General features: G+C 56.8%; 1 protein-coding gene across 13 annotated transcripts in view; it reads right to left on the reverse strand.

Annotated features, from left to right (window-relative positions):
• The window catches only part of MCF2L (MCF.2 cell line derived transforming sequence like), a 200,410-nt gene that overhangs the window by 70,325 nt on the left and 110,217 nt on the right, over positions 1–19,868 (reverse strand). For 12 of the 13 annotated variants that reach the window (XM_017861795.1, XM_017861792.1, XM_017861786.1 and 9 more), the window contains 2 exons: positions 14,574–14,657; positions 4,946–5,060 (listed from right to left, as the gene is read on the reverse strand). In XM_017861795.1, the coding sequence (XP_017717284.1) occupies positions 4,946–5,060; positions 14,574–14,657 (199 nt within the window). Of the gene's footprint in view, positions 1–4,945; positions 5,061–14,573; positions 14,658–15,895; positions 16,143–19,868 lie in introns of those variants that run through there. The other variant, XM_017861794.1, reaches the window with a different exon arrangement.

Consider the following 19,868-nt stretch of genomic DNA (forward strand, 5'->3'; position numbering starts at 1 on the left):
CTCTCTCACTGTGTTTTCCCACAGCCCTGCTGCCCTGTGAGCCCTCCACAGCTGACATATTGTCTCAGCACCACAATTTTCTCTGTTTATTTGCTGTCGTGTTCCCAGTGTGCACTGACCACGGAGACTTCTCAGCAAGCAGTGCCTGGACACACAGGTCTGACGCATCTACCTCTGCATCTCCTCCCCAGCCCACGTGGCTCTAAGGGGCCATACAGGGTCTGGAATCTGCTTGTCACTGGTCTCTATCGCCTCTCTGAGACCTTGGCGTCTACCAAGGCCTGGCCGATGTTGGTTAAATTGAGCACCACTCGGAACAGGAAGGGCTACAGGTTTCTGGAGATCCGGATCTGCCCTCTGACAAACATGTGACAGCCCAAAGCCCGACACCCCAACACGGAGGGCCCACATCGGGCATCAGCGGACACCTGAGTCGGCAAAGCACGAGGTCACCCCTTCGCCCTGGTGAGTCGTCTTTCCAAGGACCAAGAACTTGATTTCTATTAAGAGGTGTCCCAAACCATTCGGGGCAAACCTGTCTATTTCAGTCTAATATTTCAAAATGATGAGTATAGTCAGATGTAGTGCTTGAATGAGGACACCTGGCATTTGCCTATGAAAACAGAAGGAAAGTTACAGTTAGGATACAACATTCTTTCTAAATTGATGGCAGTGATGCTTGGTTTAGAATGTAACAGTTGAAACCCCTTAAAAGCAGCCTTCAGGAGAGATTTTCCATTTAATTTGCATTGACATTGGAAAGAACAGGCCTGGTCAATTTCACTTCTTCCCACTGAAAGAACGTGCTGGTTGTGCAGCTGTCTGCAAACTGCCTGCTGGGGAGCGGCCTGTGCCAGGGTCTCGCCCACCTTCTCCTGGAAGAAAAGGTCCAAGCTCCCCTCCTCACTGTCTCCTGGGGATGTCCCAGGACCGAGCCGCAATGCCCCGCATCTCCAGCAGAGGGCAGGCCGCCCCTCCTTGGGAAGAGGGTCCCCTGCAGAGGGTACTTCCCGGGGCACAGCACCCTCAGGGCGCCGCGGCAGGTCTCCTCCTTGTCACTAGCCTGGCAGTTTTGCTCGCCAGGGATGCAGAGACTTCCTCTGGGACGGTCCCCTCCGCCAAGCTGCACCTGCAAGGCTTGTGGGGACCCTGGTTTTATCTGCAGAGGCCGTGCTTGACCCCACGTTTTAACACACTCTGCACTTCTCAAGGCGGCATCCCTTAGATGCCCTTAGGAAGAAGATTTCCCTTAGAAATGTGTCAAGAATTGTTCACTCTTTCAGGAAGGACACGCTCAGTGGCAACACCCTGGAGGCAAAGGGTCCGCACAGCACGCCCGCGGCCCCGTGCTCGCAGAAATCCAGGGAGCTGCCGCGGCTGCTGCGCCCTAGGATGCCGGGAGAGCCAGGGGACAGGTGGCTCTTACAGGCCTGCCGCGTCCCTTCTGTGGTCCTTCTGATCAGGGCACACGGGCGTCCTCCCAAATTCACACGGGTTGGGTTTTGTTATCAAAGAGTTTTATTTCCAGATAGAAAGGGAGCATTGGGTCTGACACTGACGAGACCTACCCGGGAAGAAAGGAAACGTGGGTGGAATGCACGCATACACTCGCGCTCACACACACCCCACACACCCTACACACCCCACACACATGCCATAGTCCACACATGCCACACACACCACACACTCACCCCACACACGCCACAGGCTCACTACACACACCACACGGGAGAAAGGAAACGTGGGTAGAATGCATGCATACACTCACATTCACACCACACACCCCACACACCCCACACTCACCCCTACACACCACACACTCCCCACACCCCACACACACACCACACACATACTCCGCACACACCTCACACCCCACACTCACCCCACACCCCCCACACCACACTCACCCCAGACACATCCCACATACTTCACATACGCCACACACACCACACACCCCACTCAGGCCACACATACCACACACTCCACACACCCCCCACACACCAAACACTCACCCCACACATGCCACACACACCTTACACCCCACACACCCCACACTCACCCCACACACGCCACATGCTCACATTACATACATACCACACAGGGAAGGAAACGTGGGTAGAACGCACACGTACACTTACACTCCACACACCCCACACACCTCACACACCCCACACTCACCCCACACACTCATCCTACACACACCCCACTCACCCCACACACACCACACACACCACAGGCTCACATTACACACACTCACACCACACAGACACGCCACACGTTCACACTACACACACCCCACACTCACCCCACACACTCAGACACCCACACTGAGTCCAGTGGGGGAAACAGCTCCATGGTCAGCAGTGCTGCTCAGGGCTGAACGAAGCTGGCATTTCCAGGATCTGATTTAGACCGTCTGGTGATATAAAAGGCCTCTTCCACTTTTTATAATCTAAGTGTGACCAGAAAACCTGAGTTTCCATACACAGGCGAATAGTAGGGAGCCACAGAGCTGCCACTGGGGATCCCGGGGCCCGCGTGTCCACAGTGGGGACTGGGCCTGCGCTCCAGCCACCTTCAGCCAGACCAGGCTGTGCGGCTCACAGAGGCACAATCTACAGAGATGGCTGAGTGGGTCTTGTCCTGCGGGAGTCTGGACCCATCTGAGATTCCTGAATCTCAGGAGAAGAAGCAGACAGAGAAGTGGGGCAGCGGCAAGGGGGCTGTGGAAGGTTCCAGAACACTGGATAAATAGCAGTGTGCACATATGAACACGTGTCGCATACCACACTCTTATAGTCTTGATGGGTGGCCTCTGAGCACTGCAGATGCTAGAAAATCTCAAGAAAAGGGATGTGGGTAGCTAAGGGACTCCATGAAGTTTCTAAGACAAAAGAGACAGGAAGGTTCAACGAACAGGAGACACCCCAGCTCATGGCTCCAAGTAGCAAGCACTGACAACAGCCCTGACTTCTGAGAATGAGTCTGACCAGTCAGCATTCAGTGTGGACACCACAGAATCTCATTTAGCCCCATGCCGGGAGGCGCCATCAGGGGGCGGATGTACCTGCCAGGCCGGCCGTCCCCTGGGGCACAGGCCCTTCCTCCTGTGCAGGTGACAGACACAGGCCTAGAGACTTGGAGATCACTGCCCTCTTCAAGGACACCCTCTGGCCACAGCACACCTGGAGCCCTGTCCTCGGGGTACGGCCATGGGTCTGAGCCTTCAGGCGCTCGCCTGCCCAGCCATCCACTTTCTCCAGCCATCACCCCGTTATTAAGACTCATCTATAACATGGGCTTAATAACTGCCTTCCTGCCACAGTGCAACTGAGAACCAGGGAGGAATGTGGGGAAACCATCTGCAGCATCACAGCCTTGCCCCACCAAGCCGGTCCCATCAGCCCTCAGGAACTCGGCCACTTGGCCCGAGACCAGCCCCTCCTCCATGCACTCAGCTCAGCCAGCAGAGCCTGGTGCATGGTGGGTGCAAGATTCTCACAAAAGACAAGAGACCGAGGTCAGAACCACAAACCCAACACACAGTGATTTGGGGTTACCAGGACACTGCCATGTCCAGGCCTTTGACCATAGCTGGCCACGAGCCAGCCCCCTTCTTTCTGCCCACCAAGACGTCCTGCCCCTGACAGGCTCACAAGCTCCCTGCTCCGCCAGCTCCCACCTCTACCTGCCAAGTGGACAGAGGTGCCCACCGCTCTCCCTCTCCTCAAGGCATTACTGCAGAGGCTGGCTGCTGCCAACTGGTGGTTACGTGACATTTATCAGGGGATCTATGTGCTGTTTTCCAGGTCAGGCCGATGCGCTGAGTTCTCAGTTACCAGGCCCAGTGCGCTGTTGTCTTTAAAGACTGAAGAATGAAGGAGAACCTTCACAGTAATGGCCGCGGCCACACTTTCACACTGACGGTTAAACATCTCCTCTGTTTTGCCACCTTATGTAATGTGAGGGATACAGATGCCACATTTAAGGATATTTCTGTTTTTACTTGGTGTGTGGTTCACTATACCCCAAATGGAAGCAGCAGCTACACTGCCTGGTGTGTGGCTGACATTCTCAGCATCTTCCTGGTGGCTGGGGTGACCGCAGCAGATGCGAGACCCCCGTGGTGCCCCCCCCAGGTCAGCCTGCGGCTCACGGGCCTGACGCTGCTCTCCCACCGGCCGCTGGGGAGACACAGAACTGGACTCCCTGCCTTTTCAGAGGACGGGGACCCAGCTATGCCTGGAACAAAAAAACTGCAGCCTAAGGGAACCATTTTTGCTAACCCGATTTTCTGGTACCTCTGGGGTCAGTTCTCTCCTGGAAAGGGCAGGAGGCGGCCACGCCCCCAGGTCCTGACCACACCACAGAGAGGCCACGTGGACGGGCTCTGCTCCCATGAGCATCAGGCCCCGTGCAGATGGCCTCCGCGGCATGAAGAACACAGGACCCTCGCACCAGAGCACTGCTGATCACACAGGCATGCGCAGTGACAGTTTATGTGGAAGAAAAGCGGTGCCCAGGCTAAGCCAGATCCCGACTGCTGAGCAGCTGAGCCTCCAGGTGGTAACACAGGAAAGAACAGCAGCTTGGAGCGGAAAGGCTGGATTCGGACCCCAGATCAGATCCGAGGCAGACTCCTGAGCTCCTCAGAGCCATGATGCTGACAAAGCTCTAACCCCTCAGCAAAGCCACGGGGAATGCAACGATGGCTCCCACAGACCCTAATTCATCCCGCAGTCACGGGGACCCCACCATGGTGAAACCTCAGACTGCCCTGTCCCACAATCATGGGGGGCTCTGCCCCAACCCACATTCACAGGGACCCCACGACGGGGAAATCTCACAGAGACTCTGCTTCATCCCATAGTTGCAGGGACCCCACGATGGTGAAACCTCAGACTGCCCCAAACCACAGTGTCTGCCAGGCTCGGAGCGCACGCACCTGGGGATGCTGGTGAGGTAGGTCATGACATTCTGGAACTCCTTGTCCGGGATCTCGCTGAAGGCCGGGTAGTCAGGGAAGGTGATGACCGGGCTTCCGTCCTGCCCCCGCCCACCTGGGGAGAGACCAGAGGCAGACACTTAGCCGAGGGCTCCACGGCCCCCGAGGACTCCATGCATGTTGGCCCGTTTCCATCAGCACCCAGTATTTCAGTTAAAACTGAGGCATGTTCTTCATCGTTACATAATTTTTATTTGAAAGAAATGTGTGCTGCTTGAAGAAAATATTTGGACAGTACACAAAAGTGACGTGAATTTAGACAATTACCCGTTATCTTGGCCACCGTGGGACAGCCACCGTGGGACAGCCACCGTGGGACAGCCACCGTGGGACAGCCACCGTGGGACAGCCACCGTGACAATTCAGTGTGTTTCCTTCCAAGCCTTTTTCTCTGGGCTTTTTTAACCTTGTTGGGATGATACTGGATAGAGAAGCTTGTCTCCTGCCTCCTTCCTAACCCCGAGAACAAACTGTTTCCATGCTTTTAAACAATGTAACCATTATTTTAAATATCGCATAATATTCCACGTCTATGTGCCCTAATAACCTGCTTAACTGTGCTGTTGGTGGGTATTGTCCAGCTTCTCTGACGTTGCCGGCTTTTAAGCAATTCAGTTTCAAAGGGTTCCATTTGAACATTGACTTTGGAGTCCCACAGGCCGGGCTCCAGGTCTGCCTGCTGGAGCTGGCCACTGACCCTGCCTCGCCACCTTGGCTGGACAGAATCCATTTCTCTCTCCCAAGCTGGGGTCCGGCCTTGTGACCTGTTTCAGGACTCAGCAGAAGTGAACTTGGGACTCAGGACACTGCAGCTGCCCTCTCATGCCCCACGGTCATTGGAGAGGTGGTTCCACCACCCAGCGTCCACCTGCTCTGAGGAGGCCCAGCACCGAGGGCTGAAGGTGGGCTTTGTGAAAGGGCAGGGAGGTGGGGGTGTGGGATGGCAGCCCCCAGGATCTTCCAGCCCGCCCCACACGAGGACACAGCTGAGTGAAGGACCCAGTCAGTGCCCCGTGGAGTGGAGAACCGCCTGGCTGAGCCCTTTGGAACTTCTGAGCCACTAAATGAAGAATAAATCCGTAAAATCGGGCTGTTTCAAGCGAACAAAGTCTAGGGTAGCTTTTTATGGAGAAGAGATAATGGTGAGTTCGCTGTTCCTCATCCATGTCCTCACAGAGAAGACCCAGGGTGCACACAGCCTGCGACAACCACAGTTTTGTCTCTTAACAGCGACAGTCCACCGCTGCCTTGCGCCCCCCCACAGCCACCGCCTTCAGCTTCCAGAACTTCTGCTTCTGGGTCTTGGCCAAGCCCAGCCACGCCAGGACGCCAGGCAGGGCAGCTTTTACCATCCAGTGATCCTGGGACGCTGGGCCTGCGAGGTTCCCTGTGGGTGTCTCCTCAGCACAGGGCTCCGTGGCCTCCTCCCAAGAGCCTGTCCAGCCCTTGTCAGCACCCCTCAATGGGACGTGACTCATTATCTGACACAACTGTTCTCACCTCAGCCAGCACGTCACATGAACATATCTTTTCTCCCTAGCTCGTTCCTAACCTCCTTTGAGGGCTCATGCCTCAAGCCCATCCCAGCTGCCGAGCCTCTTAAAGGGCTGAGCCGAGGGGCGTCCACGCACCGTGATGGCCTCCCCTTCACCTGGGACAGCTCAGTCCCTGCAATGCTGAATTCTAATGAAGCCCCTGAATGGGAAGGCGGCTGCTGGGTCTGGCTCCGCTGTGCTCTGATGACTTTTGCCCTCTGAACTCTCCCAGCCCTCAAGGGCTCTTGACCTCTGCCCCCGTCTCTGGCAGCGCACAATGTCCCATGCAGTCCTCAACAGAACATGCCTGTCACTCACCCACAAACCTTTCATCATTGTTAATTCTCACTTCCTCTCGGAAAATTCCTCGATCTCAATGATAAGAGGCCGCTGAGTGAACACTGCGGCCCTGTGTCCTCCTGAGCGAATGTGACAAGCCTTCCCTCAGCCGCCGCCGCGGTGGGGGCTCAAAGCCCCCTGGGATGTGGCTCACGCATGTCTCAGCTTCACGCAGTACCTACCACAACGACCAGGAGCTCGTGGCAACTTTTCGGTTGCCATTAAAGGCAGCCTCCAGCTGCCCAGGGGAGAGGATGGGGGCCAGGTAACCCCAGAGCTGAAATCGCCCGGGGGCCTGACCTAGGCCGCACAGCCTGGTTCAGGGGGTTGCTGGTGCTGGTCTCAAGCTGCTGCTACCCTAGGTATCTCCGAACTCTCTGTGCTCCACCGCAGCCTCAATGGAAAGCAAAGACCCTGTTCTTTCTGCCCAAGTCAGGAGTGGAAATCCCAGCCTGTCCACTGAGATTGAAAAGCAGGCACCAAAGCTCCCGTACCTGCAGGTTATGAGGCAGTCAAACACCGCTGGATGCAGAGTTGGGGGCAGAGTCCCTCTCTTGAGAAACCATCCCCACCAAGGTGGGCAGTGCCAGGACCCTGCAGGGCCAATGGCACCAAGAACAAGCTCTACTTCTGCGTCTGCACCCGGCCTAGTAACTGGAGGCCGACGGAATGCCACAGAGGACAGAGGGCTCCGAAGTTCCTCTGTGGTTCAGAATAGCACCCTGCCACACGGCACCAGGGACAGCTTCCGGTCCCCACCCACGTCCAAGAACCACTGTCCTGGCTGAGACCTGTCACACCTGCACGTGAACTCTCACACCCAAGCAACTGGGCCTGTACCCACTTGCTAGGGGTGGAAGGCAGCTGCAACCCCCTCTCATCCCCGTCACCAGAAAGAAGTATGGTTCCTATGGGATCTTGCTTTAATGTGAGATACACACTCAGTTTAATACACACACAGCTACACAAATACACACACACAGCTACACACAGCTACCTATACACACACACATGCACATATACACACATACATGCACATATACACATGTACAGACACACAGCTACACACACAGCTACCTATAAACACAGACACACATACATACACAGCTATACACAGATACATAGCTACATATACAGCTAGACACACACCTATGCACACATGTATACACAGCTACACACATACGCATATATGTATATGTACATACATGTACATACACACCTACACATACACACATGGATACACACATACACAGCTACACACACATACACAGCTACCATACACAGATACCCAGCTACACATGCACATGCATACACGCTACACATCTACACATACACAGCTACACATGCACACGTACACACATATACACATCTACACATACACAGCTACATATGCACATGCACACACACTACACATACATCTACACATATCTACACATACATCTACACATGCACACACTATACACACACACATATACACACTACACATACATATACACACTACACATATACACATCTACACACACAGCTACACATACACAAACATGCTACACACACAGCTACACATGCATACGCACACACACTACACATACATCCTACACATACACACATCTACACATACACATCTGCACATACATCTACACATGCACACGCACACACGCTACACGTACACACATATACACACTACACATACATCTACACATACACAGCTACACATGCACATGCACACATACTACACATCTACACATCTACACATACAAATATCTATACATACACACATATACACACTATACATACATCTACACATGCACACCCACTACACATACACACATCTACACATACACAGCTACACATGCACACACACACCCACTACACATACACACATCTATACACACACATCTACACATATACACTGTTACGGATTGGATATTTGTCTTTCCCTGAATTCATGTGTTGAAATGCTAACCCCAGGCGGACAGTGCTGGGAGGTGGGGCCTGTGGGAGGTGAGGAGGCTGTGGGAGTGGGGCTCTGTGGGATTCTGTGGGCTTGCTCTGCTCGCCGGGCCACATGAGGACAGTGAGAAGGCGGCAGTCTGTCAATCAGGAAGTGAGCCCTCACCAGGCAGCACATCTGCCGGTGCCTTCATCCGGGACTTCCCGCCCCAGAACCAAGAGAAATAAACTCCTGTGGCTTAAACCACCCAGTCTAGGGGACTTTGTCACACATGCACACACGTCCTGGGCAGGAGGCGTGTGTAATGGCCAAGCTGGGTGACCAAGGGTGTGACGACTCACACGTGTGTCCTGCTTCGTTTTCTCCATGGACATGATGCATCTTAGGGACTCCCCCTTGAGTGATGCATCGGCCCAAACATGGCTTTAGAAACTCACCCACATGAGCTGCTTAGGAATGAAAGCATTCATGTGGTTAATTTACTGTGATATCTGTATGCTAAGTTAACTGTTGGGTAGGAAAACCTTAAAATAAGAACTACATAAAAACCTCCTGTCAGTGTGAAGATGACATCAAGAAGGCATCACTTTCTGAAACTGGACCCTACTTAGCCACACGGAGCTCCTACCTGGACAGGATGCCTTTGTCAACACCACTCGTTTATGGCAGTGACTCACATTGTCAACACCACCCCTTTATGACTCACATTTTCACACAGGTTGTTTGTTGGTCTCTCTGGGCGGCCATAACAAACCACCACAGACCGGGAGGCCCAAACAACAGAAATTTATCTCACAGCTCTGTCCAGGTAAGTCCAAGATTAAGGCGCCCACAGACCTGGTGTCTGGTGACAGCGGCTTCCGCATTCACAGAGGTCTCCTTGAGGCATGGCCACGCTGCGGAAGGAGATCTGGTTTCTTCAGCCCCTTACAAAGGCACTGATCCCACCTGGGAGCTCTACCTTCATGATCTAATCTCCCCCCAAAGGCCTCGCCTCCCCAAACATCACCTCCGGGGTTAGGGTTTCGACATCTGAATTCGGAGGGACAGAAACATTTATCCCACAGCAACTGGTTTGAGGTCGTGCAACCATCGGATTCCTTGAAGCAGGTCCAGAAAGGAGCACATGCGGCTCCGCCCAAACCTAACAGGATTCCTGTCTCCATCTCACGACTTTGATTCTCCGCAGAACACCCAGGGCCACCCCAGTGACCCTGTGTCCATTTCTGTTTCTCTCCAGCAAGGGCAAACCCCCACGGGCAGGGAATGTCTGTCTGTCTGTGGCTGAAGCCTGGGTGTCAAAAAGCTGTTGGCCTTAGGGAGTGCAGGATCGGATCAGTCCCCATAGGTTGGAGCAGCCGTCAGGTCGTGGTAAGAGCAGACTGAGCTTGGGACTTGGTGGCTGGAGCCTCAGACCATGTGCCAGGAAGGCTCCGGGGTCCTTCCCCACTTCGAATTCCTCTCTCAGGACTGCCCAGGCAGGTGCCATGTTGGAGTCCTGCAGCTCATCTGAGAACTGCAGTTCAGCTGCACACTTAATCCTCAGGATGAGATGTAAGCTGGGACCAAACCAAAATGGGGTGGGAGAAGGGGCAAGACAGGAGGCGGCTTGTGCAGCGAGCGCTTGGGGAAGATGAGGAAAGGAGAAGAGATGAAGGTCTCCAGTGTTCTTCCCGGGAAGACAGCACAGGCCAGGGGGAGGGTCTCCTAAGTCTTCCCCGTCTCCACACACCTGGGCTGCCTGGACATGGGATGGAACAATCCTGTCAAATCCAGGTCCCTGGACAGCTGATGGCTGCCTCTGACCATGCCACGTTCCTGTAAAAGCAAAACGAGATTTCCAAGAGCTGCCTGGGCAGTGGAAGGGGGCTGCCATCCGCAGCAGGCGTGAGACACGCAGCGCAAGTGGCCTCTGCGTTCCGGGCACGGCCTCCATTTCAGCTTTGTGGTTTTCACCGGTGGCAAGTCTGTTCTCAGCGTTTTTCACTTCAGATCATAAGTTCCTCAGTGGTAAATTCTCCAGCCCTGTTTTTAGCTCTTGCTGACGGTCGGCAAGTTGAAGCATCTTTTCTAGGATGACACAAGGACTGAGTTCTGAGCCCACGACGTCCTCGGGGCCTGCTCCGACCGCCACACCAGGGGACGCGCCATTGCCTCTGGGTCTGGGGCACCCATGCGCCCCCCGCAACCCTCATCCTTCAGTAAGAAAGAGTCAAACGGCTGACTCGTGGGACGCGGCTCTGCCCGGAAGGACAAGAATAATCAAGAATTTACATGTAGGATATTTCCTGATTTTACACCCAATTCCTCGTTCCTCAAATCTCAGAAAACTAGAGGGGACAGTAGGGTGGCAGGTCTCGTAGCTTCAGGGTGAAGCGAAGTGCTTTTGGGGCAGACGTCACTGTGAGTAGAGGGCGTGGATGATGAGGGACGCAGGCTGAACTGGGAGCTGCTGTCTGTGGGTGACAGACACAGAGTCCAGGTGTGATTTCCGCAGCTCGTCCTGACTTTGGGCAGCAACGTATGGGGGTCTGGAGCCCCGAGGTGTAGGCATCCCTCACTTGGCCGCCTTTCAAAAGCTGCCTCATTTGGATTCAGGACCTGGACAGAGCTGTGGGGCTCTGCGTGGCACCTGTGCATCCACAGATCATGGAGGCAGAAGAGAGGGGACCACACACATCACAGGGGCAGTCCTGGCTCCACGGCACACAGCACAGGGCCAGCGCGGACGTCTGCAGGGAGGGGAAATCAGCAGGGCACATGGAAAGAAATGCAGAGTCTCCTCTTGAAAAGGAGAATTCGGAGCCGTTCCTTCCTGACATCTTTAGTTTTTTGCTCTGGCACTTCATGGAAGCCATTCTAGGCATGCAGAGACCAGCGAATTCAGCCAATGTCCACAGAACAGGCTGGGGCGCCAACCTGTGGGCTCTAGCCACAGGGAAGCGTCTCGCCCAGCTGGGCCCAGCGCCACGGTGGTCCGTGTGCAGGAGTGGCTGGCGGGGGAGTCTGTGTTTCCTTCGGGTGGAGTGAGACAGGGAGAGCGAGTCCTGTGGGTGATGCTGGGGCAGGAGGGGAGCCCCGCTTGGGGGCAGCTGTCAAGACAGCAAACCTCGGAGTCAGATTTACCGAGTCCAAGGCGGGCCCTGAAAGGCACGTCCACTCCCTGTCCCAGGAGCCTGTGAACGTGACTTTGTTTGGAAAAGTCTTTGCAGCAGAGGTAACAAAGTTTTCAAGATGAGACCATGATGGATTATACGGTGGGCCCTAAATCTCATGACGGGTGTCCTGGGAGAAAGGCAGAGAGGCTTTGAGGCAGAAGAGGAGACGTCGACGTGCAGGTGAGGTGGCTGCATGAAGATGCCAAGGGACACCAAGGAACACCTGTGCCCCGGAAGGAGCCTCCGGAAGGGGCACACCCCAGGGAACCTGAAAGACGAACCCCGGATGTTTCCATTCCCCAGTGCACGGCCTTTGTCATGAGGACACAGAAGGGGGCTTCATGGCAGGAACCTGGAGTACAGGTGCAGCCTCAGGACGCAGCCATGCTGGATACGGTGAGGAGGGGACGGGGTGATTGCAGACCTACAGACCCGAGGCTGCCACAGACTTCATCCAAATCCGCACATCTGCAGGAGAAGCTCAAGCCAACACCCATCCGTCTCAGACGCGGTAGTGCTGCTACGACCTGGATCCCGAGAACAGCGTGGTGTGCGTGGGGTCCCACCCCAGACGGGCCCACAGCTGAGCCCTCCGTACGTGGCTCTGAGGCTGGGTGTACCTCTAGGAGCCGGGAGGCAGCTGTGAGCAAGCCTAGCCCTCAGGAGGGACCCACGCCACACACAGGAGGATGCGAGGGCGTATAACGAGGGGGTGGAGCAAAGAGCAGGCGAGGAGGGAGAGGGCACGTCCAAGGGCGTGCCTCTGAGCAAGGACCTGAGGGGACAGGCCAGCCACAAGCCCCGCGGAAAAAAATTGCTGCATGGAGAGCGCCGCCCGTGCAAAGGCCCCGAGGTTGGTGGGAGGCAGGGCGATAGGGAAGCAGCTTGCCTCCAGGGCGTGGGCAGGAGACGAGGTGGGGGCAGTGGTGCCACAGGGGACTCTGGCTTATATTCCAGGAGGGAGAGGAGCCCACGGAGGCTTTGGTGTGGTTCCTAAGATCACTGACGCTCAGGCACTTATCAGCTTGTGGGTCTCTGCTCAGGGTCTCTGGGCCCACGTGGAGGGGTTGCTGGGCTGTGATTCTCTCTGAGCTCAGGCTCTCCAGCTCCCCCAGGGGCTTGGCAGAGCTCTGCTCCCAGCTGCAGCATTGAGGCCCCAGGGTCCTGGCGGCTGCCCGTGCGGTGGCTCTTCTGCTCAGGCGGCCTCTGCCTCCTTCAGGGCCACACAGAGAACCCCTTTGTGTCAAATCCTCTCTGCACCTGGAATCTCTCATGCCAGGAAGAGCCCCATCTCTTTTAAGGGCTTAGCCGACTGGGTCAGGCCCACCAAGGAAGATCTTAAAGTTGCTGATTTGGGGCCTTAAATTCATCTGCAAAATCCCCTCACAGAGTTCCTGGGCCGGCGTCTGAGGAACGACTGAGAAAAGGTGGGTGGCTGGGGCCGTCCCGGGACTCTGCCCTCCCAGGCACCACTGGGGTGGGGGCACTGCCTGGCAACTGAAGGAAGGTCAAGGCTGGAGGCCCAGGTCGGGGCCCTCCTGGTGGCAAAGCTGTGAGCCTCTTGGGAGTTGTGAAAGGGGCAGGGAGAGGCTGGGGACGCAGGAGGAACTGGCAGAAACCACGGTGCCTCTCCTGAGTCATCACCACATCTGGTCCCCGACACAGGGGGATTGGAGCCCTTGTCCCCTGGGAGTTGTCAGTTCTCCAGAGACCCCCTGCTTTCTATCCTTCCTCCTCCTGGGCCTCTCCGCCATGGAAAGCAGGACCGAGTCCCTGGACAGCTCTCCTCCTCTGGCCATCATGTTGCTGTCTCTTCGATTTTGGTCTCGTAAAACTCGCCAGCTACACCTCGGCCCCTGGCAGTCAGCCTCCCTCAGACCCCAAGGCCCGGCCTGGGGTGTGGGCTGGCTCTGGAGGTGCCAGTGCGGGATGGAGGCCCTACCATGCCAGCCATGGATTGGGGGCCGGGCTGCTAATGAGAATGCAGAGGGGCAGAGGCTGAGCTCCCGAGAGCACTGCACCCTCGGCATCAGGGCACCCTTATGTCCCAGGGAGGGCACACATTTCATGTATTTTTTCTGATGGGTCCTGTTGGGCAGATTTGTTCACATAAGAACAGTGTCTGCACAGCTCAGGCTCACTGCAGATGCCCTTGCTGCACCCACACGGCGGGGCTGGGAGCCTCACTATGTCCCCAAGTCTGCAGGCACCACCTCCACAGGTGTGCCAGATGCAGGGCTGGAGGCCACAGTGGACAGAGGCGTGGCCTGGGGAGGTGCCCAGATGCAGCAGGAACTGCGGGTCACTGAGGCCCATGGGCTCGGCCACCCATGCCCCACTCCATCTGTCCCTGGTGGCCGCTGTCAGGGGTGCCCAGGCCACGTCCCCCTGACCCTCCCCCGCCCACCTCCTCCCAGTGGCCGTGTGCCAACTGGCATGGAGCTGCCCACTTCACAGAGATGGGGAGAGCCACCAGGTCACAGGTCAGACCCAAGGCAGTGAATGACCAGGCCGTGGGGACTGCTCAGCCCACACCTGGCCCCGGACCCCTCCCTCTCCACCCCGTCCCGGCTTCTGGAACTCACCGGACAGGTAAGCAAAGCGCTTCTTCAGCTGGTCCTGGATGTCGGCAGCACAGAGTGGGACGATGTCCTGGTGCATGATTTCATCTGCACGGAAAGAGCAGACAGCACGCGTCAGTCCCAGGAAGCTGCCTCACCCTGCAAGCGCCCACCCGATCCCAGGCAGAGCCGGCACATCCACAGGCACCTACGGGAGCGGCATCACGTGGCTGGAAAAAGGCTTTTCAGTTTCCAATACGTGGAGTCCTTTGTTTCTCAGCACACAAAAGCTGTGTGTTGAATGATTCACCATTGATTTTGAAAGTGTGGTATAAGAGGTTCAGAGAGAGGGACTGACAGAGGGAAGGACAAAGAGAGAGACCTGGGCAGAGGGGAGGCAGGGGAGCAGCAGGAAAGGGCTTGGTCCTGGTCCTGGGATAAATACACTTTGGTCTGAGTCCCACTCACACTGGGGAAAATGTTCAGGTGGCCCCTGCCCGCCTGTTGCAGGTGCAGTAACTTATGCCCTATGAGGAAAACCTGACCACGGAATGGGCCACTGCCTCTGCACACACGGGACCCTTGGGGGTCTGTGCCACATCCCTGGCCTTGCCATTAGCTGGACATAAATAAGGCAGGAAGGCAACAGCAGGGTCGACTCCCGCACCCATCCCCCCACCCAGCAGATTCCAGATGGGTCTGGACGCACTGAAGCACCTGTGGCCACCAGGCCAGCACCAGCCAGGAGCACGGGGGGAGCACTAGGCCAGCATCAGCTAGGAGCACGGGGTCAGTACCAGCCGGGAGCACGTAGCCAACATCAGCCAGGAGCATGGAGCCTGCACCAGCTGGGAGCACTAGGCCAGCATCAGCTGGGAGCATGGGGGAGCACGGGGCCAGCACCAGCAGGGAGCACAGGGCCAGCACCGACTGGGAGCACAGTGGGAGCACGGGGTCAGCACCAGCCGGGAGCACTAGGCCAGCATCAGCTGGGAGCACGAGGTCAGCACCAGCCAAGAGCACGGGGCCAGCACCAGCCACGAACACGGGGGGAGCATGGGGCCAGCACCAGCTGGAAGCACAGGGTCAGCATCAGCCGGGAGCATGCAGCCAGCACCGGCTGGGAGCATGGGGGAGCACGGGGCCAGCACCAGCAGGGAGCACAGGGCCAGCACCGACTGGGAGCACAGCTGGAAGCACAGGGTCAGCATCAGCCGGGAGCATGCAGCCAGCACCGGCTGGGAGCATGAGGTCAGCAAGACCACAGGGAAAGCTGTGTGGACTGACAGGCTGGTGGTCTGTGCCACAGAGCGGCTGCTGGGCTACTATGCCTCGGGGACACTGACCACTGACCACAGAGCAGACACGATTTCTGGCCAGCACGCTCATCATACAGCCACATTTGCAGTCTTGAACATCCACACAATTTCTCTCTGAAAGACACAGGACTCATGCTGATGACCTGAGAATGGCTTAAACGTTCAATTCTTCCACACCTGAGGACCCAGGCCACTAACAGCCTGAAGATATGGGACAGAAGTGTTTGTACCTGGAAATTCCCAGCAGAGGCCACAAGATAATATCTACCTGGCATCAGACTTAAATCCTGCTCTTCCAGTCTTGCAGACAAACAAGTGTAAACATGGGACACAGTGGAACACACAGGGGCCCCTCCTGGGCCGTGTTGGCTGCGGCCCTGCCGGCTACGGGACTGCTTTGCCTCGGAGCCGGAGACAACCCTGGTGCTGGTGAGGAAGTGGCGGGACCACGGTGTCACGGGGCCTGCCAGAGCCAAGCAGATGTCAAGGCCCTTGTGCGGAGCCTCGCAGGGAGAGTTCAGGGCACAGACCCGTTCCCAGTATGCAACCATGTGTCAGCAATGGCTTCTTTTGTGGGAGAAAGAAACAGGCAAGCAGTAAAGCATGAAATACTTTTTTATGCTCCTGGCAGGGTGACTTCCACCGGCGCACACCTCTCTGGAATGTGTGTCTGGTGCAGCTGACGGCAGCCTAGACTGCGCAGTTGGACGTTCAGATTTTACAGTAAGTTTTTCTCTCCCACCAGGAGTGACTGTAGCCTCAGAGAGGAAATCAGGAGGCACCGTCCTCAAATCCAACACCTGCTAACCCCACGAGAAGCACATCGCTGACATGGAAAGGGTCACAGGGGAAGGTCTCCCAGAGTTTTAGAAATTCTAGGGGCTACAAAAAAAGATTGTGGATACTGTGAGTTGGCAGGTTCATCACGGGGGGGACGGCTTGGACAGGGGGGTTCCAAGGTCGGTGATGGCCGCGGGATGCTGGTGGCCCAGGCTTACTGGGGCCACAAACGGGGAGGCATTGGCCCATGTCTGTGGCTCCCTCTCCGCACCTCAACTTTCAGAGGCCATCGACCGCAAGAGTCAGGCATCGATGTGGACACTTCTACCATGACTCCTAAACGCTGTTCTGGCAGCGCTGAGAGGTGGCGTGTCTGGCCTGGCCTGTTCCCTACGAGCTCAGGCGTTCCTGACCTGGCTCTGGACCTTACCGGCGCCTGCTCTGGGGCCCTGCTGACAGCAAATGTCTTTCCCGTGTGTTAGAGACGGACAGACACTGCCCGCCGTCCCTCCACATTCTGAGAGAGTGGTGCGTGTGGGTGTGAAGGTGCCTCTGGGACAGGCTGTCCACTGTAGTCTCCTCATCCACCCCTCCAGGGGCTGCCACACACTCGGGTCCTTGGAAGGGTGAGGTCCAGGCCTGGGGCCCTTGCTCAGCCGCTCCTCTTGTGGCCAGTCTGACCCCACTCAATTTTCTACCAAGATGCCACCTCAGAGAGGCCTTTCTCCACCTCCCCATCAGGCAGGGGCCCTCATGGCAGCCTGCACCCTCCATGGGTGCCTGCAAACCCCCACTCAAGGTTGCAGGGACCATGCCTGGGGTTCCCCACCCTCACCACAGGGCCTGGCCCAGCAGCTGTCCCTGCTAACATAGCAGAGGAAGGGAGGGGGTGCCTTCCCACAGCATCCTGTGGAATCCAATGTCAAGGCCCCCACCCCTCACTGGTGGGTTCCCACTATCTGGCGTCACAGGCCCGTGGGGGGCAAAGCAACACCTGTGCACCATCCGCACTGCAGTGTCCACCGTCCACACCACCTGTCCACTGTCCACACCGCCTGGCCACCGTCCACACCGCCTGGCCACCGTCTGCATCGCAGTGTCCACCGTCCACACCGCCTGTCTACCGTCCACATCACCTGTCCACCGTCCACACCGCCTGTCCACTGTCCACACTGCCTGTCCACCATCCGCACTGCAATGCCCACCGTCCACACCGCCTGTCTACCGTCCACACTGCCTGTCCGCCACCCACACCGCCTGTCCACCGTCCACACCACCTGTCCACCATCCGCACTGCAGTGTCCACCTGCTGGCAGCCCCCAGTGCCTCTGGACTCTTTGGGCCAGGACAAACTAAATATTGTCCTCAGACCTCATTCTGGGTTTGAAACGCAGGGTTCCCCATGTGCGTAATCAGAAACTGCACACAGCTAAGCTCATACAAATAAACTCTAACATATCACGACATCTGAAGTGGTCACCGGCCACTCTGTGAACCTGAAAAGGCCTGCGGACGCTCTCCGACCCACAGCAGAGTGTCGGCCTTCTCCCATTCTTCAAGGAGCCTCTGCAGGCGGCGGCCCTGGCATTTTCAGGGCGCTGGGCGTTCTTCCATTTACGTGTGTAAGTTTTCATTCTTCCTGGTTTTTTGAACCCACTCAAGAATGATGGGAAAATTTGCCCTTTATGATCATAATTTCTATAAAAGTTCCAATCTACTTAATTTTGCAGCCACAAGACTAAGAAGTGCACGGAACAATGGTGGCCACTCGGTTCAGGAGACAGGTCCCCGGAGGAGACGCAGGCAGGCGAGCGTGGCCTCTGTGGGGCTCCGTGCTGTCGGATGTCTGGGAGGTGGTGGGCCCCTAACCCGTCTTCGCCACCCAAGCCCAGCTCCCTCCCCAGCCCCACCCCAACCAACTCCCCAGTGATGACCCCATGACAACCCCACGGCAGGTCTGAGAGGGGAGAGTTAGGGCCTCACGTCTGAGGCTGGGCAGAGGTTGCCCCGCCCATTCCCCTGCCGTGTGGGCAGAGGTTGCCCCGCCCATTCCCCCGCCGTGTGGGCAGAGGCAGCAGGTGGGACCGGCGAGGGGGTGGCCAGGCCTGCCCCTGCCCGTTCCCAGCACCGACCACAGTAGCCCCACCTGGGAGGGCCGATCTCTTCTGGCCACTACAGGGCCGACGTGGTGAGATTTCCCAAGGGTGGGAAGGGCAGAGGTGCCCTTGGCTCACCTGATACACAGGTGAACCGCCCCCCCACCGAGTTTTCCTCACAGAAACAGGGTCCCAGCAAAGACAGTCCAGGGAGGGGAGCCATGTGTCTATCTTTAGATCTCTTTGTTCCAACAAAACGAGACGACTGAAGCAAACTTCCTTCCTCTTACAAGCTGACTCAAAAGCTTGCTTTATTTGATGGCAATTTTCATCCTGCACTAACTGGAGACGTGGGGAACTGGGGTGGGGGGTGGGGTGTGGCAGGGAGCCAAGACATCTGGAGCAGCCATCCCGGGCCACCCTTTCCAGCCCCAGCGTGACCTCGCAAGCGCAGAGAGAACACAGGAGACGGCGATGGCGAGGCCCAGTGGCGCCCCTCACGGTGGGGTGGGGTGGGGTATACCGTCACAGGTGGAGCTGGGTGGGGCCCTGGAAACCCTCTCACAGAGGGGGTAGGGGGTGGGCTGTCACAGGTGGAGGCAGCAAGGCAGCTCCTGGCAGCAGGAAGAGGCCCAGGTGAGGGAGGAAAACCCATCTCTGGTGCTCACTGGTGACCGTGGGCAGAGGAGAGGACAAGGCTCTCCACATAGCAGCCTGGGGCCGTGGGGCCCAGACCATCTTTTGCCAATTGTCTCCTTTTATTTATTCTGGCAACAAGCCCATTCCCAAAGGCTTCTGCATCCTGTCCATCGGACGGGACAGTCGTGCCTTTTCAAAGTCCAAGGCTGAGCGTCAGATGGGATTACGTCACCAGATCGTCTGGCCAGAGGCCTTTCCCAAGCCCATCCATGAGGATCTCCAAAGCCAGGAAGGGCAGGGCTGCAAAGCAGGGCAGTAAGAAAGGCAGGTCGGCCGGGCGCGGTGGCTCAAGCCTGTAATCCCTGCACTTTGGGAGGCCGAGACGGGCGGATCACGAGGTCAGGAGATCGAGACCATCCTGGCTAACACGGTGAAACCCCGTCTCTACTAAAATACAAAACTAGCCGTGCGAGGTGGCGGGCGCC

Source organism: Rhinopithecus bieti, unplaced genomic scaffold (genome assembly GCF_001698545.2).
Source record: "Rhinopithecus bieti isolate Rb0 unplaced genomic scaffold, ASM169854v2 scaffold_62034, whole genome shotgun sequence".
NCBI classification, from domain to species: domain Eukaryota; kingdom Metazoa; phylum Chordata; class Mammalia; order Primates; family Cercopithecidae; genus Rhinopithecus; species Rhinopithecus bieti.